The 23,146-nt window shown below is 35.6% G+C and overlaps 1 protein-coding gene and 2 non-coding genes across 3 annotated transcripts; all 3 read right to left on the bottom strand.

Moving 5' to 3' along the window:
• Nucleotides 1–8,610: 8,610 nt before the first annotated feature.
• On the bottom strand, nt 8,611–8,716 carry LOC128777848 (U6 spliceosomal RNA). Its single transcript, XR_008423166.1, has one exon. It is a non-coding gene; the product is annotated as a U6 spliceosomal RNA (small nuclear RNA).
• Nucleotides 8,717–11,988: 3,272 nt separating this feature from the next.
• On the bottom strand, nt 11,989–12,095 carry LOC128777844 (U6 spliceosomal RNA). The gene has a single exon (XR_008423162.1). It is a non-coding gene; the product is annotated as a U6 spliceosomal RNA (small nuclear RNA).
• Nucleotides 12,096–14,652: 2,557 nt separating this feature from the next.
• On the bottom strand, nt 14,653–22,650 carry CENPW (centromere protein W). The gene is made up of 3 exons (XM_019418274.2): nt 22,364–22,650; nt 16,804–16,917; nt 14,653–14,796 (listed from the first exon to the last, which is right to left on the bottom strand). Exons 1-3 carry the CDS (start codon nt 22,487–22,489, stop codon nt 14,770–14,772), a joined length of 267 nt encoding a protein of 88 aa, XP_019273819.1. The 5' UTR covers nt 22,490–22,650; the 3' UTR covers nt 14,653–14,769.
• Nucleotides 22,651–23,146: the final 496 nt, after the last annotated feature.

The following is a 23,146-nucleotide window of genomic DNA, read 5'->3' on the forward strand; positions in this document are numbered from 1 at the left end:
ATACATGCCCCTGCACTCTAATCGTGAGCTCATGTTATGGTTTATTTCTTCCTCCTTGTCCATACCATTCTCTACGTGTTTTCTGCCAACTTTCAACCTTCCATTATCCTTTTCCACCAAGTCTGAATTTGGTGTCCCCTACCAAAAAAACAAAAATTAAAACAAAAACAAAAAAACTCTCAGGAAGTTTTTCTGATTCAAATCCTTTACATTACCTCTGTGATTACTATGACCTTGGTTTACAAAAAAAAAAAAAAAAAAAAAAGCAAATATTTAAGCAAACTCTATAGTAAAAACCCTCATATAGATAGTTATAGGGTATTCTTGAATGCAGGGATATTGTTTCTCTTTCATTATACTTGAGTGCTTAGCACACAGCAAGTACTAAAATAAATGAACATGCCCAACATGATTATTTGAGTATATGGTATACATTTACAAATTCAGAAACTATTCATAAGATGACACTCAAAGTTATTCGATTTCAAAAATAACCTACATAGGCATAATACTTAATTTAATGCACTTAAAATCTAAACTGACCAAAAATGTACATATATCACTGAAAATAAGTTAAGAGTTTATTACAATTACCTATGTTCTTTCCTTCTGGAAAACCTAAGCAGTCTAGTTACAAAAATCTAAGAACGTCTAATTTTCATAGCAGAGGGTACCTTGCACAAAATTACAGGGCTAGGAGCATTTAATCAATTTACTGATCTGATTGTCTCACCATCCTACCCCTTTGATCCCCCAAGTGCTCTATACTGGGATTTGTAGCTAAGTATATTGTACTTATAAGTACATGATATTTATAGGTGTAATATACTTAAATACTATATGACAACTTTGAAAATAGATACTTTAACAGTTTAACATAACTAAAACTTCAGTAAGTTTTCTAAAATAATTAAAAATCTTGTATAGTCTTGAAAATTGCCATCATTTCATTAGCCAAACTGTTCATGCAAAGAAATTACTGAAAGATATGTATTCTTTTTATATCATGGGCTTCATAATATAAAGAGTGAACTTTTTGAAAACAACTATAGAATAAAACTTTATAAGAGAAAAAATTATTTTCAGGTCTTTGATTTCATCTTATAATACAAATCAAATGTAACTATACTATATATTAATTAGACTGCATTGTTTTTCCCTGCATAGTAAAGATTAAAATAGCACATTCAATCCCAACTTTATTTTCAAATTTGAATTTTTAGTATTTGTTTTACAACTGCAAAGTCTTAAAATTTAATGTTATTAGGAATCAAAATGAATGTTTTCCTTATTTAAGTCTTGGCAGCCTTAACTCTCAAGGCCTGGAGATAAAATTTGATTTAAAAGCCCACTAAGGACAAACTGCTTAATCAGAAATCTGGACTTCACAATTAAGGAATTTCATCACTCACAAAATATGAGGGGGAAAAACTCATATGGCCACAAAACATAAAAATACTCATTTTCATTTAATGTTTTGTGGATCAGAGTGAAGGAGAAAACAGGGATTTTTTTCCTGCTTTACTAGTTATTAAAATCCCTAAATGGTAGCTTTAGAATATCTGTTCATCATAAACACTTATTTTTAAACACAGGTTAACATTATTTTTCTTCACACTGTGGTATCCTAGTGTGGTTTAACCCCAACTCATGTAAATTTCTGAAAATGTACAATTAGGTCACTATTCCATTTTAATCATCTCTAGCCCCTAAGTTTATAGTATTTAAAGTACAATTAGGCTAGTCGATTGGAGTTCATTATAATGCTACCATCCCCAATAGTCTGTGGTTCTACTTGAAAATTAAGAAATATAAAAATTCCAGTCACTTCACAACCAGGTCTTAGACTCACTGAGACCTTTTCCTTCAGTCTTTTTGTTTACATGAAAATTGCCTACCACAGGCAATTTTGAGCATGATTATAAGCATCAAGTCACTTCTCTCTGAATGTTTTCTGATTTGTGACTTACGAGAATAATTTTAAATAACATCTATTTTACAGGCTTTTAGTAAGGACTAAATACCTTCACCATAATGCAGATGGGTTGTCTTCTGACCTGTTTTTATTCAGTCATGATTTGTCTAGGTATTAAATTTATATATCCCATACTATTTCAATACTTCTCCTCCTTCATGCTTCTCCAACCTGGTTGGGTGGGTGAAAAATATATGGAGGGGAACAAGAAACAAATTTCCTTCACTCAAGTTTTCTTTGACATATAAAAAAGTGAATAATTTTAACGTGGAGCCTGCTTGGGATTCTGTCTCCCTCTCTTTCTGCTCCTTGCCTGCTTGCTCTCCCTTTCTCAAAAAATAATAAATATTTAAAAAAATAAACAATTTTATTCATCCATTCACAAGAGCAGATTTTGAAGAGAAAAGCAACCTTGATAGAAAAATTAAATTTAGAATCAATGGAAGGTAAGAACAGCTCCAAACATAGAGGGGTCAATGTGGTCATAAGAATTAGGATGCCTAAAAGCTCCACCCAGGAAAAGAAGAGCTATTAAACACTGAAAGAAAAAAAAATGGTGGTGACACTACTCTGGAAAGTGAAAGCAGAAGAAATTTTAGCCAATTTCATAAATAAGAAAAAGAAAATCTATCTGAAGAAAAACTTTAGAAGCTTTCTGAGTGAAATGCTATAGAAAACCCTGCACTGTGCCTTCAAGAAAGACTAGAGTTACCATCTGCATTATTCTTCAAAACCTTTGCAAACAGGTATCTATTCCTTTGAATGTGACACAGCAAAGACTAGGATAAGTGGTCAATTTTAAGTGACTTCCATTACTCATCCATTCATCAAATGTGTAACTGAGTGCCCAATTGATGCAGTCACCACAATAGTACATTTTGCACGGCTACCATCTAGAATTCTAGATCTCAGATTTAGTACCAGGTGACTCTAGGAAGCACCACAGAACTACATATAGAATGGATTTTCACCATGCCTGTCAAATACTTGGGGGTCAGTATGCAATGGATTGAATGCAAGACAAATAACTGTGTACTATTACAGTTCCTGGTACGGCATCATAAAGGAAAGAGACATTATTAAAATAAGTACAATTTGAGAACGTTCTTTTTAGTGATGAATATAGAAAAGCAAATCAACACTATTATCTGTGTATTATCTGCTTATTATCTGTGTATCAAGAAACTCCCTTGAGAAATTGCAAATTAGACATGAATTTTAATCCAATTTGCATAGATACAAGAAATCTTAAACTTGAGTTACTTTTGGATGGGTGAGACAAGGTTGATGAGAGATATACTTGGATGAGTTCAAACACTTTGCCCTAATCTGTTGCCAGAGGCCAGATTCTTTAAGGATCTGGCTGCTACTATTGGACTTAGAACAAGCTTTGGAACCAATGGTACAAGCTAATTGCTACCAGAAACTTGACGATATGTTGGAAAATATGCTGAGAAAGAGAACACAACTGAGTCACAGCTAGGTCATGCCACTAAAATTGGCCAGGGAGGTCAAGAAAAATACCAATTTTTAAGTTTTCAAATGGGTTGTAAACTCAAATGTTTACAGAGGTGCAGTAGTTAACATAAATAAGTAAAGAAGGCCTGATTAACTGGGGTGAACAAACAAAAGAATGTTGTCATCTAAGAGAAGCTACTATTTAGGTCCTACTGACTGTGGATGTATTATTGTCATACTGCACAATTTTTCAAAGAAAAAAAAAGCCAGAAGTTTAATTTGCATGTGAAATTTAATTTTTAAATATTATTAATTCAATTAAAAAAAAAACAAAACTATGTGTGTCAAACAAAACTTCTGTGCAAGCCAAATATAGTACCTAAACCACCAGTTAGTTTATGGTCTCTGGTTATTCCACCCCATTATATAATGGTGGTCAGCTGACGAAATCCCTCCACCGTGAACATAATCACTTCCCCGGCTGGTCTAGTTGATATGAACTCAACAATCAAATACCAGATACTCTCCATTTGGCCGTATACTGTCTTCAGGCAGTGCTGCTGTTCATTAAAGAAAGAGATCTCAGTGCCTATGCGTCCACAAAGAATCCTCAAGTTGAGACTTAACAGACATAAGCCATTTTTCTTTTAAAATACATTTCTTTTAAAAAAATTTTTTTTAAGTTTATTTGTTTCTGAGACAGAAAGAGACAGAGCATTAGCTGGGGAGGGGCAGAGAGAGAGGGAGACATAGAACTCGAACCAGGCTCCAGGCTCTGAGCTGTCATAACAGAGCCCGACGCGGGGTTCGAACTCACAAACCAGGAGATCATGACCTGAGCCGAAGTCCGTCCTCAACCGACTGAGCCTCCCAGGCGCCCCTAAAATACATTTCTGTGTTAACTAGAAGGATTTTTAAAATAAAATTTAAGTATGCAGGCCAAAACTATCCCAATTTCACCAAGATATACCTTTGAAACAACATCTATCTTCTAACAGTTTTCCTCTCATTATATGTAGCTTTAGATAAATGAAGAAGAGTGTGAATCTTAACTCTGAAAAGCTTGTTTTCAGCACAATACTAAAGAAAATCAGGGGAAAAAATAGAAATGAAGAGAACATAAGAAAAAATAACTAAATGCAACAGATCTAAGAAAAGTTATCGATAACTTTTATGGTCTTTTATGGAAACAAAATAAAAGATATTAGGGAGCTCAGAAATGCTATAATCACAGCAGTTCATGGACTTCAGACAACATGGGTTAAGGCTCTGATACGTCCAAATAGAACATTCTCCATATTAGCTCTCTCAGAAACCAGTCTATTTTTTTATTTTTATTTTTGAAGAGTTAGAAGGAATGTCAGAAACTATGGTCTTCAAATCCCTTAATTTTACAGAGAGAGAAACTGAAACTACTTTGCTTAAGTGTAGTTAATGGCAGAATCCAGATGATCATCTAGATTTCTTAAAACATGTGGCAATGTTCTTTCTTTTGGATTATTTTTGGAGTTCGGTAAGGTCATGATATATATAAAGATGCATTATCTGGCCATAAGTAACTGCCCATTGAAAATCCAGTCCTCTTGGAAATTAAATAAAAATCTGTACATCGGCTTTGAGGAATCAAATAATGAGAAGCTCTTGCCCTAGAAGACCTTATATTCTACTTGGCAAAATCAGAAATGAATATAAAATGACAATTAAAAATATAAACTGAAATACAATTTAAGACAGCATGACACTATCACAAGGCAAGTATTTCCCAAATCACATACAAAATATTGAATCTAGCCTTTTAAAAATTATATCTCCATTAATAAAAACTCTGCTCTTGTAGCATTTTTTACTGGACAAATTTTATTTTTTTTGTTTCAAACTTTAAATATGATAAAATATAAACAAGATACAGTATCTACAAATGAAAGAATTTCTTGAGCTTAATGAATAAAGCTTTGTCATCCAAGAGCCGTGTTCCTCTGCCTCACTTTTCTATGGTGCATATTAGCTATGAAGCCACAGAGCACAGAGTTCACTGCCTTCACACAGGATAGACCAGCCAGCATGAATTTTTACTTAGACACAAAAGTATCTGATCAAAAACATCTTAGAGCCAAAAAATGCATTTTAAAAAGAGATAAATGAAAGTCAGAATTTGTACAAACACTTAAAACGATTTCAAAGACAAACCGATGATTTTGCCAACTTTCTTAGAACAATTAACAAAATAATGATTAGACAGTCTTTTAAAATTTCTAATAGGTAAAATTTCTAAACAATAGATATTTGCATTTCCTTAAGCACTAGTACTCATGAAAATATTGGCTTAACAATTATGAGCTAAGTAATTTAACATACAACCTCAGTATGAAAAGTAGTCTTTCTCACATGAGTTTTGTTAAATATGCCTTCCTACATATTAGTTTCATATTAATTTAAATTTACTAACTTCCATTTCTGGATGGCTTATAATTACGATGACCAACTGTGTCAGTGTGCCTGTGGATGAAGAGTTTCCTGGGATTGGCGATCTACAGTGCTGAACTGGAACAGCTTGGCAAACTGGGACAGGTGGTCACACTCACTTAAGTTTATGGCCAACCAGTGCTCCTTCTGAGAACAAAAAACCACTAGATAAAATACAAAAGCCATTTATATGAAGACAAATAAGATCTGCTCAGAAGAAATAGAAGGACTAAGACTGCAGAAGGGAGAACATTAAGAAAAGTGAGCTAGTATTTGCAGCCAATTTTACCCTATAGCCATCTGCCAACTGTAACAAAGAAAGCAGGCTAAGACTCCAGGCTGCAATAGCAGAGCTTTTGATGGAGACCTAGAACCTTTAATCAGAAGGTCAGTTTTTCCTTCAGAGCATTTATAGAATTCTGGTGCCTATGTGGAAAAGACTCTGAAAAGTAAAGCAGAGTTTCTGGCATTCTGACATGTCAAAGTCTTAGCATTCAGTACATGCAAGAAGAGGAGCTACTAAAAAACATATCAAGTTCCCAATAAAAATACCTGGAAGGCCACAGGCAAACAAGCGGTGACCGAATCTCTTCTGAACAACAACACAGCCATGGATTAGCATAGTCACTGATTAGATTAAGGTGATCAGCCATCACTCTGTCTGCATGGTGCAGGAGAGAATGACCCTTCTGTGGAGAATAACTTATTTTTTCAAACTAAATATCCAGCACTTGGGCCAAATGTATTAGGCATGCCAAAAGACAAAACTACGTGAACAAAACCCAAGAGAAAAAACAAAGAGAACAAGAGGAAAAAAATTCAGATAACCCAAATATTGGAATTCACTGACAATTACCTTAAAATACAATTAATATGTCGGGAAGCCTGGATGGCTCAGCTCAGTCAATGAAGCATCTGACTCTGGCTCAAGTCATGATCTCACAGTTTGTGAGTTCAACTCCCTCATCAGGCTCACTGCTGTCAGTGAGGAGTCTGCTTGGGATCCTGTCCTCTCTGCTCCTCCCCCACTGCCTCTCTCTCTCCCTCTCTCTCTGAGTTAAATAAACTTCTATATATATACTATATAGTATATATATAATTAATATGTCCAAGACAATAGAGGAAAGAATGGATAAAAAATATTAAAAGTTTCAATAGATGAACCAAATGCATTTAAGAGAGAAAAAAGGTCTATAATATAGACCTCATCTGATGTGTGTGTGAACAGATGAAATAGAGAAGACAAAATTAGTAAACCTGGGACAAGTGAACAGAAATATCCAAACTAAAGGACAGAGAAAAAAAAAATTAATGTAAAAAACACAGGAGTCTAAGAGAGACAAGTGGCATAGTCAGAAGTCTAATAAGACATAATTGGAATCCCAGAAGAGGAAAAAGAAAATGGACAGAACCAATATCAGAAAAGATAATGACTAAGAATCTTCCAAAACTGATGAAAGACACCACGTATTTTCAGAAACATCAAGCAAAATAAAAAGGAAAGCAAATGAACAAAGAAAACAAACCTAGGGAAAGTAATCACAGTAACATTGCTGAAAACCAGAAAGGAAACCGTTTGCTAACAGAAAGAAAGAAAAACATATTAAGTCTTCTGAATTTCTCAAAACAAAACAAAATGATGGAAGCCTGAAAATATCGAATAACTTTTAAAGTGCTTTAACAGCTAATCTAGAATTCTATATCTAATGAAAATATCTTTCAAATTTAAAGTTGAAATTTTTGGGGCGCCTGGGTGGCGCAGTCGGTTAAGCGTCCGACTTCAGCCAGGTCACGATCTCGCGGTCCGTGAGTTCGAGCCCCGCGTCAGGCTCTGGGCTGATGGCTTGGAGCCTGTTTCCGATTCTGTGTCTCCCTCTCTCTCTGCCCCTCCCCCGTTCATGCTCTGTCTCTCTCTGTCCCAAAAATAAATTAAAAAAAAAAAAAAAGTTGAAAAAAATAAAGTTGAAATTTTTTTCACAGACAAAAACAAAGAATTTATTACTAAGACACTAAAGAAAATATTAAAGAAAGTTTTTCAGGGAGTTCTTATATTCTAGATTATCTTCATCTTTTCTTATTCAGGTGTGAGGGATGGGTGGCATATAAATATAAGACACAGAAGACAAACCAATGAATTTCTCCTATTCTTCTATCTTCATTATGTCTTGCTTCTGGCTTACTTCAGTCTCTAACTCTCATGAAATGTTGGGAGTTATAATTGTTACCAAGATAGTAAAATTTCTACCTGTAACAAAAAACCTCCCAGAAGAGGTGCCAAACCCACATGGACACTATCACGCGCCTCTACTCACTCTTACCTCTACCAATTCCCTTCATCCCATCCTACTCCCCAGGTTGTGTGCACAGCACGCAAGCACATACCTCTTTCGGTCTTGTATTTTCCTGCAGGTTAGCAATATCATGGTCTGTAACGATGGAGCAAAAACCTCCACGCCTCTCCAAACACTCGATTAGAATCCTATTTTGCCCTTCAATTGGAGAAGTTTAATCTTAGCCCACTCTCCTAGAAGTTTTCATGACTTAAAAGTTGGGGTGAGGTAGAAAATTTGTATATAGAAACCTAATATAGACACTGTAAGAATAAGTTCAGACTATTTGAAAGTCTTCTCAGGAAGTGGTAGTGGGCCTACCTGCAATATTATGCTCATCTGTCATCATATAAGAAACAGAAAAGATGAGAAAATCTCATTTTTTTAAAATATGAATGCTTCATGAATTTGCATGTCACCCTTGAGTAGGGCCATGCTAATCTTCTCTGTATTATTCCAATTTTAATACAGGTGCTGCCAAAGCAAGCACAAGGGAAAACCTAATTTTTAAAAAATCTTAAATATTAACTCCAAATACATTAGTTCTAGTTGTTCTGGATCCAATATTCCCTAATCTAGCTCTTAAAGACAAGTGGCAAATGAGATTTTGATATTACATACATTTACAGAACTCTTCAGCATGAATTATTCTAGTTGCATGTTTTTTCAATTTTATACATTCTTATAAAAAATCTTAATATTGATCTATAATTTATCCTCATATTTAGCATAGTTTTATGTTAAAAATGTGTATTTATATTGCAAATAATATGTTGAAACCTTGGCACATTAATGCTTTAGAAGTATTAACTTATTAAATTTTATTTATGTTGAACTAAGAATTCACAAGGCTTTCTGTTCAAGACCGACCACACACACACACACACACACACAATCTTTCCCTCCTTAGACTCCGTTAATATAAGAAAATATAAAAAGGTATAAACCAAAATTGAAGAGATAAGATACAGACATTCAAAAGTTCAGGAAACTTCTAGATGCAAAGAGTGCTGAGGCAGAGCCTAAGAAGTTACAGGTAACAATAAAAAACGCTGCAGCAGAAGCAGCTGACCTGCTGAGGCAGAACTTGGGCCTCTCCTGAGTGCAGACAGCCATGTACAATGGAGGAAGAGACTTAAGGGCAATAACAAAATGATTTAACTGGTGATCTGTATGTGGGACAGTCCATTCCCCGAAGTTTATCCCGGGGGGGGAAAAAGTGTGGAAGGGATTTTTCTCTAAAGAAATTAAATAAATTACACAGAGGATTAGGCCACTAGGATGGCTGTACACACCTCATCCATATATAAGGAGACTCTGAAAAATATAAAGAAAACACCAGACTAGCTAGAAACTTGGGACAAAATAATAATAATAATAATAATAATAATAATAATAATAATACAGTGATGAGTACACTGGGTTTTCTTTTTCCCATTTCTACCCTAGACTGGATTTTAGAGAAGCTGGCAACTCAGAAAACACCAATAAGCACAAACAAAAGAGGGAAAACTGAAAAGCCCTCTAAAAAGCTACTCTCTCTAACCAAAAGACAAGAAAAGGGGTATCCAAGCAAGACAAAAATTGAAGACAATAACCAATCTATTCCAGCCAAATACAACAGATAAAAACTGTAGCCTCCACTTCTCACTCCCTTCAGCAACAGTCAAGTAGACAGCCTAGACTTCTACTCTTGCCAGAATATAACATAGCATTCCAAACCCTGCTACCAGGGTGATGTCAGAGAAGACCAAGTGAGAAGCTAGCAATTTCAGTTCATCTTGAGCCCAAAATTTCCTCCACAACTAGCACTAACAAGGAACCCCATCCTCTCCTTGTTGGTGAGGTATCAGAAACCTACTGGAGAGGCAGGACCCTTACCACTCATCATGGAAGCACACCCTCACAGTCAGTGAAGACCAGAAGTCTGGTATTTCATTCTCATGCTGTAGGAAAAAAAAACTCTATCCCTTCCCCATTGGGTGGTATCAGAGGCTAGTAAAGTTAGAACTTTTCATCACTGCTCAAGGGTAACATGGCTACCATCCCACCAGTGGAATACAAGTGAATAGCAATAATAAAGTACCTCTCCCCCTCCCAATCAGGATGGTATCAGCAAAGACCTAGTGGGGAGCCTAAACTCCCACCTCTACCCAGCAATAAATAACAACAGACAGCTCCTTCCTTCACCATTACGGGCTATCAACAGTGGCTAAGTGAAGAACCTGGACTTTTACTTCCACCAGCAGTAACAAGGCAGTATCAGGTTTTATCCACCAGGAGGGTGCCAAAAAAGTCCTGTTTTAAATAAGATCCAGTCTTGTAACATAATACCCCAAATGTCCAAGTTTCAATTAAAAAAACACACAGAATACCAAGAATCAACAGATCACAAACTGAATGATAGAAAACAAATGTCAACACCAAGATGGCACAGATGTTAGAATTATCAAACAAGAATTTCAAAGCAGCCATCATAAAAATTCTTGAATAATTACAAACATACTTAAATGAAAAAAAAAATATGAAGTCTCAGGAAAGATATATAAGATATAAAGAAGAAACAAGTGAAACTTTGAGAACTATAGTTTAATAACCAAAAAAACCCTCAATGAGTCAATAGTAGAATGGGGAAACAGAAGAAATAAGCAATGAATTTGAAGACAGAACATAGAAATTACCCAATCTGAACAGAGAAACAGACATTCCCCCCTTCCCAAGAAAAGGCCTCAGGAATTTATGGAACTTAAAAAAAATCTTACATTTGTGTCATTAGACACCCACAAAATAAGAAAGATGGGGCTAAAAAGTATTCAAAAAAAATAATGGCTGAAAATTTCCCAAATTTGGCAGAAAAACATTCCCAGAGTAACCTCCAGATAGGATATATGCAAAGGCATCCATGCCAAAGCACATGGTATCAAACTTCTAAAATATGACAAGAAAACTCTTAAAAGTAGCCAAAGATACAAAGCATTAATTACAGATTTTTTTCATCAAAGAGTATATAAGCCAAAAGGAAATGATACAGTATTTTTCAAGTACAAAAGAACAGTCAAACCAGAATTCTCTATCCAGTGAAAATATGCTTCAAGAATGATGGGAAAATCACATCCTAAGACATTCAAACAGGGGGGTGCCTGGGTGGCTCAGTCAGTTAAGAGTCCGACTTTGGCTCAAGTCATGATCTCCTGGTTTGTGAGTTCCAGCCCTGTGTTGGGTTCTGTGCTGGCAGCTCAGAGCCCGGAGCCAGGAGCCTGCTTCAGATTCTGTGTCTCCCTCTCTCTCTGCCCCTTTCCACTCATTCTCTCTCTCTGTCTCTGTCTCTCTCTCTCTCCCCCAAAATAAAATATTTTAAAAAATTGAAAAAAAAGACATTCAAAGAAAATTTGTCACCAGAGACCTACCCTAAAAGAATGACAAAAGGAAGTTCTCTAAACACAAAGAAAATGATAAAAAAGTGAAATCTACAAGACAATGATGAAGAAATCAAAGATGTAAATAAACATAGAGACTTTCCATACCATATCAATGGGTTGGAACATTTAACACAGTTAAGATGCCAAGTCTTCCCCAAATTGATTCACAGGTTTAATCCAATTCCTATAAAAATTCTGGCAAGATTTTTTTTTTTTTTGTAGATACAAACAAAATCATTCTAAAATTTATATGGAAAGGCAAAGGAACAGAAGAGCCAAAAAAAAAATTTTTTTTTTACCAGTTTTCAACAAGCATTCAAGTCTTTATTTCAGATAGCCATTTAAAAACACAGACAGCTTCACGAATCTGCATGTCACCCCTGTGCAGTGGCCATGCTAATCTTCTCTGTATCATTCCAATTTTAGTATGTGTGCTGCCAAAGTGAGCATGAGCCAAAACAATTCTGACCAAAAATCATGTGAGAGCAATCACTCCAGATGATTTCAAGACTGATTATATGGCCACAGTAATAAAGACTATGTGTTATTGGTGGAACGACTGAGACAAATTAATGGAATAGAGAACTCAGGACCAGCCCACACAAGTATGGCCAACAGATCTGTGACAAAACTGCAAAAGAATGGAGGAAATACAGTATTTTCAAAATAATGCTGCTGAAATAATATCTACAGACAAAAAATTAAATCTTGACCTAAACCTCACACCTCATACAAAAATTAACTCAAAATACATCAGAAATTAAAACATAAACTATAAAACTTGTAAAAAAAAAAAATAATATAGGAGAAAATCTTCAGGACCAAGGTCTTGGGAAAGACTCCTTCAACATTACACCAATACCATGAAAAGGCAGGGGGTGAGAGGGTGAGGGGAACCCAATTAAGTTGGAATTCATCAAAATCAAAAACTGTTAGGGCACCTGGGTGGCTCAGTCAGTTAAGAATCTGACTTTTGATTTCAGCTCAGGTCATGATCTCACAGGTCCGTGAGAATAAGCCCAGCATTGGGCTCTGCTAGGTTTATTCCACAAAGAGCCTGCTTGGGATTCTCTCTCTCCTTCTCTCTCTGCCCCTCCCCGGTTCAAACTCTCAAAATAAATGGATAAACATTAAAAAAAAAAAAAAAAAAAAAGCTGTTGATCTATAAAAGACCCTGTTAAGAGGGTAAAAAGCAACAGAAAATATTGCAAACCACATATCTGACAAATGACCTATACCTACAAAAAGTTCTCTCAGAATTCAATGTTGAAAACAAAATCCAAGTAGAAAGTAGCCAAAAGAAATGAAGAAACATTTTACCAAAGGAAAAAAAATGGATGAGAAATAAACATATGAAAATATGTGCAATATCATTAGCCATTAGGGAAATGGAAAAAACCATGAGACACACTCCCATCAAAACAACTTAAAATAAAAAATAACAATACAAATATTTATGAGAATGTGAAGAAACTGGACCTCTCATAAACTGATGAGAATATAAAATGGTACAGCCATTCTGGAAAATAGTTTGGCCATTTCTTTTTTAAAAAATAAACGTACCATTCAACCTAGCAATCACACTCCTGGGCATTTATCCCAAAGAAATGAAAACTTCTATCTGTATAAAAACTTGTACACATTGGTTCATAGCAGCTTTACTTGTAATAGCCAAAACCTGGAAGTAATCAAAATGCCCTACAATGGGTGAATAGCTGCACAAACTGTGGTACATAAATACCATAGAATATGACTAAGTAACGAAAATGAACTGATATATGCAGCAACTTGAATGGATCTCAAGGAAGTTATGCTGAGTGAAAAAAATAAATAAATACCCAAAAGTCATAGCCTGCATGATTCCATCAAAATGACAAAATTATAGAAACAGAGAAGAGATTGGTGACTGTCAGGGCTTAGGGACTGGAGGGGAGGAGTGTCCATAGAAGGCTAGGCGTAAGTATAAAAGGACATCATGGGGGTGCCTGGGTGGCTCAGTCGGTTGAGCATCTGTGACTGCGGCTCAGGTCATGATCTCACTTTTGTGGGTTCAAGCCCCGCATCAGGCTCTACACTGACAGCTCAGAGCCTGATGCCTGCTTTGGATTCTGTGTCTCCCTCTCTCTCTGCCCCTCCCCTGCTTGCACTCTGTCTCTGTCTCTCAAAAAATTAAACATTAAAAAAAACTTTTAAATGAAAAAAAAAAAAGGATAGCATGAAGAACTTTCTGGTAATGAAACAGTTCTGTATCTTGACTGCAGCAGCAGTTACACAAATCTACATATGATAAAATGGTACAGAATCACACCCACACTATGCTAATATCAAATTCCTGGTTTTGATTGTCATACTTCAATATTTAAGATATAACCATTGGCAAAAACCTGGATGTAGAGTACATGGGGACCTCTCTGTACTATCTTTGCAACTTCATATTGCAATCTATAATTATTCCAAAATAAAAAGTTAAAAATAACTATCAGGTGATACACAAGAACTTCTAACAGCTTCCTTAGAGGAAATAAAACACCTATCTATTAAATCTACTTAAAGAAAATAAGTTTGCTCTGTTATTTTTTTGGCTCAGGAAGAGAGACAGGTTTTGAAAACACCTCACTGATATTTTCAGTTGAGAAATGTCATTAATAGTGTAAAGTAAAAATTGCATTGCTTATATGAAGGCATTAAAAAGTTAAAAATCAGTGTTAAAATGTATTGAGATTCACTGCACATTGTCTTTAAAAAATGAAATTGATTCCATAGTTAATTGTAACAAAATCTAAATCCATATAAATTTAATTCTAAAATCACATCTCTTCAAACTACTTTATATAGTAAAATGTTATTTTTGTTATGTAAAACATTTGCAATACCAATAAAGTGGAAGTAAAATGAGGCCACTTAAAGTGAATGAAATGATTCCTCAAAAAAAAAAAAAAAAAAAGTTATACAGCCCTAGGTGTTAGAGATATTCCATTATCAGTAAAAAATATACAAATACACACAGTCCACAACTAGCCAATATTTTAATATACAATTTAGCTGATATGTAAAAAGTGCTTTCAGGATCTGTTACCACCTAAAATAATACATCATATAATTTTCAAAAATGGTTCTTTGACTTCTAACCTCTGCTCTTCTTTAGAATTACCTGTGAGGGGGAAAAAATGAAGATTCATATTATACACAAGGCAAATAAAACAGAATTCCTCAACAAAATGTTAAATCATCCTATGTGTATAATATGCAAGATTCTGAATTTGTAAAATACAATTTGGAAGGTGCTTAGGGAATTTTTTGCCGTATAATGGTCCTAGACTTCCCTAAAATAGTCTACTTCTCTCAAAAAATGTGAAACATGCAATTCTCAAAATTTGGTTTTATAGTCACTTCTGAATGTCAATTTCTTCAAACGTAAGCCAAAAGTACCCAGATTAATGGCTCCCAACTTGAGGTTTGTAGGCAATTTAGTAATCCAGGGAGTTAAAGAATGTTCCAAAAGTCGAAAATCCTATTATAAATCAAGCATTTAACAACTAGAAAGCAATACAAATCCACTGTAACACCAAATTTCTTACATTTGAGCTGGAATCATATCAATTTAGAGACCAAGACTAGTCATCTTATGCTAAAAAGCTCATTAGATAGACAATTTTCAAAACATATAGCCCATGAGAAAATAAAATTAGATCTCTAGCTGTAAAAGACAGGAAGCATTAGACCAAAATATATCCAAAATTTTTTTTAAAGAATTTACCTACTTATAGGTAAGTACACCTATAATTAATAAAAGCAAACTATAAATTTTAAATGTGCACATACACTCTTCAAGCCCTTAAGCTTTGCTCTTCACCTGTAGAAAAAGACTTATATTCACTTTAATAGTCTAGAAACTTATTGGAATATAAGATAATTGAAAGCCCATAAAAAAGTATCAGGGCATGTACATTTCTAAGCTTCCACAGAGGCCACCAAGTAGGTCTATATGCCAGGCCAGTAACTTCTCTGGTTCTACACGTTAGTACCACAAAAGAAAGTACAACATACTCAAATTTACAAAATGCTGAGTATATTATACACTCAAATCTTTAAAATACTAAGTTAAATAGAGTTCAACAAGTTTCTTCACTGCTGCATCTCATAAGCTTTTATAACTTTACATAACTACAGTTACATAAAGATGATAACACTGTGGGAAACTGGATAAAAGGTACATGGGAACTCTATTATTTTTGCATCTGTGAGTCTATAATAATTTCAAAATAAAAAAACATTAAACAAGTCTACCAAGAGGTAGACTGTCAAAAATAAGTCTTTCTCCCACATCATCCCCCAGTCAATCATGGTTGTCAATTTCTTGCGTAGTATTACAGAAACAACCTTTATATAAAATATTGTGACTATTCAAAGAGATATAGTACGTCATCTAAATTTATCTGACCCCCAAAGCATTTTATGATGGGGCATCTACTAACATCAAATGAAAATAGTGATCTTGGGATATATTTGGGAAAAAACTACCCTAGGCATCATACTCTTACATTGTATAGAAATGCCAGTAAGACACAATCCTCTCTGTTTATATTAGTGATTTGATTCATAAGTCATTTGAATGCCAAAGTTAGAAAAACAAATAATTAGGAAAATTTTAAGTGATCATGAAGTTCTCATAAATTTCGAGAACCTTGTCAACTATATACGGCCTACTATTAAATCATACAGATTAGCAGCCAAACATTTATCTTCCCCTAAGTAATGATAAAGCAGTGGACACGAATCTTTCCATCAGAAATCCACAATATAAACATATAGAAAAAGAAAATCTAACTCCATAATTAAAACCCATTAACATAAAAAGCCAAACATCCCTCTGCGGTAGGCAGCTGCCTAGGCTGCCATGTACCTAGGCAAGTGTCACACCACTAGGAGAAGAGCAGCTGACATAACCGGTTGGCATTCTGGGCCTGGTTCATGCCAACTCTGTTGTTAACTTGTTAACTATACCGGGATGCCAGCATAATAAAAAAAAAAAAAAAAAAAAGCCAAGCATCAACTCAGTCAACAAAGCTGAATAAGGAATCCAAATCAGACAGAAGGGATACACTAGAGGATATTTTTTAAGTTAATTCTTGCTCAAGTAAAGCAAGTCAGATTTTACCTTTGCTGCAGCCTGTACATGCTCCTTTTTAATGACTCCACACTTATTCTCAAAAGCATTCATCCTGGACTCTTCTGCTAAACGCTGAACAAACAGTAAACAATTCAGGTGCACCTTGAAAGAGAAAATTCAAAAGGGCTTTTAAACTCAAACACTGATACCCTGAAATAATGGTTTTTAAAAATAAGATTCCAAAATTTAATGTTGTAATATTTACTAGTATAAGTTAATTCACTAACACAAAATTCAATTTAATATAAGTCCAACTTAAATTCAACACAAAAGAGACTTAGTCATTGCAATACATGAAACAAGGCTATATAAGGCTGACCAAAGGCCAGAGATGATAGCATTTATTGTAAAGCATAATTACAAAGTTTATCTAGGACTCTATTAAATAGCAAATATTCTTCCTTCCAGTTCCAAATAAATTTGAATTGATAATGGAATTTCCCAAAAATTTAAAATCAAAAGGTATCAACAATTATATTTAAAGCTAATCATCTCTCATGCTATAATCCAAAGGCTTAAGATATTTTAATCAGATATTTAATTTGAAATATCTATTCAAAAACATGTTAGAGGCACCTGGGTGGCTCAATTGGTTAAGAGTACAACTCTTATTTCAGCTTAGTTCATGATCTCATGGTTCTTGAGTTCAAGCCCCACATCCAGCTCTGCACTGACAGCATGGAACCTGCTTGGGATTCTGTCTCCCTCTCTCTCTGCCCCTCCCCTGCTTGTTCTCTACCTCTCTCTCTCAAAAACAAGTAAACATTTTTTTAAAAGGTTAATAATTGAAATATTAAAAGTTTACTGAAAAGTATATATATAAAGGTCAAGTTACTTGTCATCCAACATATCAAAATAATCATATCTACTACTACTAATCTTTAAGGCTCTTTTTAAGACATTAAAATAGATAACATAAGCAAATAAATATTAATCATTTAGGTACAGCTAGATAACATCTTTAATATATTGGTCATTTATATAATATTATATGCTCTTTGCAGAACAATACTCATCTAATATTTACTATCTTGTGTACTGCACACAACCACTCCTCCACAGTTCACTAAACATTAAATAACTAGATAATGTGGTGTTTTAAATTTAAATATTATACAGAAATCTTTAGTAGGTGGTTTTAGATGTTTAAGAATGTGTTAGTGATATTTGGAAAAAATAGAAGAGATTGGGAATTTAAATTTAATGAGATAAAGAACCTATGGAAAGAGATAGTCCTTTGGTACTTTTTTTTGATGTGCTGTCTTAATTCTCACAAGAACTCTAGGGTAAAGCACCCAATTCTGATTCTTTACGTAATGCCCTGTCATTCAGTTCTTTTTTAAACTTCTAATGATAGCCCATTTCCTTCTGCAGCAAAAACATTCCATAATACGGCACAATTTCCTGTTAATCTAGATTTCCTACTTCTAAAGATATAATAGCTTCCAGATATGCCCAGGATAAATTCCTTAATACTAACCCCATTTGACTAGGCTTTTCCAGTTTCATCTCTCACCATTCTCAGCTCACAGTTCTATAGCAAGTCTTTTGAACTTCTTTTGGTATTCAAATACAACCTTGCCTACCGGCATCCTTCTAGTTTGTAGACTTCTCTGAAAAGTCCAACTACCCCCAATATGTAAGGTTATGCACCCTGAACTTCTCACAACTGTACACACTACATACATTATGCAGCAATTTCTCACCTGTCTTCCTCAATGTACTATATAAGGGGAAGAATTATGTCTAATTTCCCCAACATTGTATCCTCAGTGATCTTTAGCCATTTATACACACACAAACACACACACACACACACACACACACACACACACACACACACACACAAGGTAGTCAACAATTAGATCCGTCCATCTCTCCACAAATTAGGCAAAAAAAATTTTTTAGTCAATCTGCAATGAACCACACTCTGTTTTGGAGAACTGATGGGTGTCATAGAGAAGGGGAATGGGGGGATTGGAAAATGGGTGAAGAAGTATAGGAGATACAGGCTTCCAGTTATGGAATGAATAAGTCACTGGAATAAGTCACTGGAATGAACAAGTCATGGGAATAAAAGGTACAGCTCAAGAAATATAGTCAATGTATTGTAACAGCGTTGTATGGTGACAGATGGTAGCCTCACCTGTGGTGAGCAGAACATACACACTTGTTGAATCACTATGTTGCGCATCAACTATACTTCACTTTTGAAAAAATGAAAAGGCAAAAAACAAAAATTCCCAAACTGCTTTGAGATTTAGTTCACCCTATTAACCTATGTGGAAAGACCTGCCTTATAAACATGAGCCACAGGTACTGAGACAAATTAATATTACTCTTTTTAATGTCACAGAATTTTTTTTAAAGCAACCTAATCCTCTATCATAAAACAGCTAACTAAGTGGTGCCACTCAAATGCACTAAGGTTTAAATTAAAATGGTCATAACAAAAACAAATTTTACGGTATCCCACAAGGCACTCAAACTTCAAAATGACCATTCTATCAAAAATTTACTTGGGAAAAAAAGTCAGTTTGCTTGAAAGATAAAGCGAAAGATAACTTACAAAGAAATATCCATTCCTTTACAGTGTCAATTGGCCAAAAGACTGGGCCAGCCTGATTTCCTCCTCCCTTCATCATAGCACTTTTCAATTTTACACAAACCATAAGCATCCAGATATTTGCACAGCATTACTAGTGAGAAATCTGAAAAACAACTAATCCATGAGAAAGCTGAACAATGTATTCAGATTAATAGATGTACTCACCAGTACTGGACATGGGGATATACAATCAAGTCATAAATTAAAACAACAAAAAGCCAGTGCAGAAGAACTATGAAATAACACAAAGACTTTATGAGTAAAATGTTATAAATAATAACCCACATTAATTACCATGCATTCCCAACACTAATTGTATACTCATAATACTCAAAGTACTATACCAAACAGTAGGAATACAAAAAGTTCCCAATTCAAAGTCCCCATCCAATGAGAGAACCAAACCTATACGAAATTAAAGACAAACATTTGACCATAGATGATACAGAAAGATAAAGTTGGTCCTAAGATTAAGGAGGACTCAGGGAGTGGCTGGCATTTGAACTAGATTTTGAAACTGGGAGTTTACCAAGTAGAGTGAGAACATCTTCAGGTAGAAGAAATACTATATACAAAAGACAACAATACTATATACAAAAGACAAACCTATATACAAAGTAGATTGGTTTTGGGGCTCCTGGCTGTGCTCGGTTGGTGGAGTGTGCAACTCTAGATCTTGGGGTTGTAAATTTGAGCTCCACGTTGAATGTAGAGATTATTTAAAAATAAATTCTTTAAAAAAAAGTGGATTAGTTTTCTTTTAAAGATAATGGGAGACAAAAAGGATATGTATGGTTCCTTATTCTCAAGAAGATGCATACCACACTGGGAGTCAAAACTGACATATGAAACTTAGAGAACAGTGCCAGAGTCTCAATAGCTAAACTGTAATCACTGCTATCAAAGTTCAGAAAAAACAGATCAAAACTGACCACCATAATTGTAGAAAAGTTTATGGATGACGGGGGACACTTGCTGGATAAGATTACAAAGTGTCAAAAGCAAGCAGAAAACCATAAGCAAAGAAACCAAGGTGATGGATGACACATACAAGACAGTGAAGGAGAACCAACACAAGCCAAAGACAAGCATACAACCTAGGAACAGATGCCAACAGAAGCCTCCTTTCCTCTACCACTGCAACTGCTTGACATTTCCCTTGTCTCCTACAGCACCTGGATCCCAATCCACAATAGAGCCCACCTGTCCATGGATCACTTTGAGGCAGGCAGCTCAGGGAGGAATATGGGAGGACTCTGACTACTTGAGAAATTTCTGCCAAATAATCTGCTCCAGTTTGTAATCTCATAGATATTCTGGAGCAGGTACATTTCCTCCCCCTCCAATTAGAAACCCAGCACCAATGAAAACTCAAGAATAAATTCCTAAAAATGTTCTGCAGATCATTTTATTTAATCCAGCTCATTATACTATTTTGCCATTGGGGGAGAGGGGCATTCAAAATTGTTTACATGACTCTTGAAAAACACAGATTTTTTTTAATACAGTACTGTAAATGCATTTTCTCTTATGACTTTCTTAACATTTTCTTGTCTCTATCTTACTTTATTGTAAGCATACAGTATGTAATACATATACAAAAAATGTGTTAATCAACTGTTTTATGTTACCAGTAAGGTTCTGGTCAACAAGAGACTATTAGTAGTTAAGTTCTTGCAGAGTCAAAGTTATACATGGATTTTCAACTTTGGGGGGTGGGGGGGTGGAAGGGGTCATTCAAGGGTCAACTGTATTGTCTTTTCTTACAGGGTCTTGAAAGGGATAAAAAAGAAGGGCAGGAGATATCAGAAGGGCTACTTTTCCCAGAAGAAAAAAAAAGCTATTTTGGCTTCAGAAACCAAATAATGGAAAAGTGAAGACAATTCTATAGTACTCTAGCAAAAACAGAAACACTGCACTTGCAGGCAACAGATGGGAAGGCAGTTAGTGAATTCGGGAAGGCTACAGAGAAGAGTTGAAAACACCCAAGGTAGCTTAAGAACAGATAGATGACGCATTCTGAAGACATTCTCCAAGCCATATATCCTGGCTACCCACAATTCTTTACCTTGACTTCCTGGAAATTAGGTGCCCACTTACAATGGCTCCTTTACTCAAAAAGCTCCTGACAAAAGGGAGGAAGTGCCTCTTTTGGTTTAAACCTAGGGAAAGAGTGTTTATTCTGCTAGAAAGCAATATGCTCCAGGCATACAACATAAAAACTCTCAATTTATTTCAAGATAGAAATATTACACAGTGGTTTTGGTTATGGTGAGCATTATGCTGCAGGATTATGAGTAAGATAAACAAGTTTTACTGGTTTGCCTTGAAAACTCAACTAACAGGTGCTCTATTTGTCTAGGAAAATAAATTCACAGTTGAAAGCACACTGCTTACAAGTAAACTTAGATCAGTGTTCTTTAATAAGTAAGCTAAAGTAGAGGAAACAGGGAAATATGTTTGGTTAACTAAGTAAAAATGGGGGTAAGGGAGAAAGACAAGGAAGGAGGTACACATTTAAAAGCCATGTCAGTAATACCCTTTACAAGAGATAAATATAACCCAGCCTGAATTCCAGATTTTTTTTTTTTAACTGTATCTTTCATACCTTTCTCAAGTACACTTAAGCGCAGTACCAGACTGTGCTCTGGAAAAGTGATATGTAAAAGCCAAAAGCAGAAATTAACGTTAGTTTTCTTAAGATGATGTGGCTAATAGCCTCCCGTAAAAAAGGTCCGGATATTTATATTTCAGCGGGCCCCGGGACAACTAAGCGTCATACGAACTGACCAGCCAAACCGGAGCAAACCTGCCCTAGTCATTGCTGGAAACGCCTTAAACGGAGGCCTGAAAGAGCTGGGGTGGCAAAATAAAACCTGGGGTTTATTTCCTTTACCTTTCCTTGCCCCACTCCCACCCAAAAAAGGGACAGAATCTCACCAGTAAGTCTCCACTTGTCTCTAGACGAAGGTGAGGCTTCTGTCGCTTGAAGACGCGCTTAAGAAAGCCCCGGGGAGCCTTCCGTTTTATCTTCTTTCTCTGGGAGACTGTGGTCGAGGGCGCCATTCTCTCCCTCAGGCACTAGCCGCCTTCGCTACCAAGATCCTCCTGGCACCGCACTGAAATTCACACCCGAACGGACAGCAGGAAGCACCCAGCCACCGGGACACTCCTTCAGGCCCGATACCCCAGCCCGAACGTTTGAATCCGCCGCCAAAGGAGTGCGCCCGGCGCTCGGTAGTGACGTAGGCTTGGCGCAAGCCCCGCCCCCGGAGGCGCCCGGGTAGAAAACACCCTCCTCGGTGGGGGCCTAGGGATGTCATTAAAGGGCCAGGCTTCCGTTCTTCGATTTTTGTGTAATATCAGCGCTTTAGAACTATTTCTCCTGTGTTTCACAGAAGTGTTGAGAAATTATGGAAAATGGTTGTATGCCAAGGCAATTACACTTACTGAACCTAATACCAGCGGACTGAGAAGTAGATGAATAAATGTTTGTGATGTTTTATCAGGATTCCTGAAGAAACAATGCTTTCCTAACAAGACATGATTTTCTGATATTAATGCCTAACAATTTACACATTTACATAATTTCATTTGATCTTACTTGAGGTCTTTTATGATTCTAGCTTTTCTTTACAAATGCTGCTCCTTTTCATTTTAAGGCCCCTGCACTTAACCTTGCAATAAATTCAGGTGTAGTTTAAGTGCTACCTCATTGAAATC

Source organism: Panthera pardus, unplaced genomic scaffold (assembly GCF_024362965.1).
Source record: "Panthera pardus isolate Hobbes unplaced genomic scaffold, ASM2436296v1 HiC_scaffold_17, whole genome shotgun sequence".
Lineage (NCBI taxonomy): Eukaryota > Metazoa > Chordata > Mammalia > Carnivora > Felidae > Panthera > Panthera pardus.

Excerpts from the sequence above, each read along its gene's own strand:
- CENPW (XM_019418274.2), bottom strand. The coding sequence starts at position 22,489 with ATGGCGCCCTCGACCACAGTCTCCCAGAGAAAGAAGATAAAACGGAAG. Across the intron at positions 16,918-22,363 it reads AGACAAGTGGAGACTTACTG|GTGCACCTGAATTGTTTACT; the intron begins GTGAGATTCTGT and ends TTCTCTTTCAAG. Across the intron at positions 14,797-16,803 it reads ATGTACAGGCTGCAGCAAAG|GTAATTCTAAAGAAGAGCAG; the intron begins GTAAAATCTGAC and ends TCCCCCTCACAG.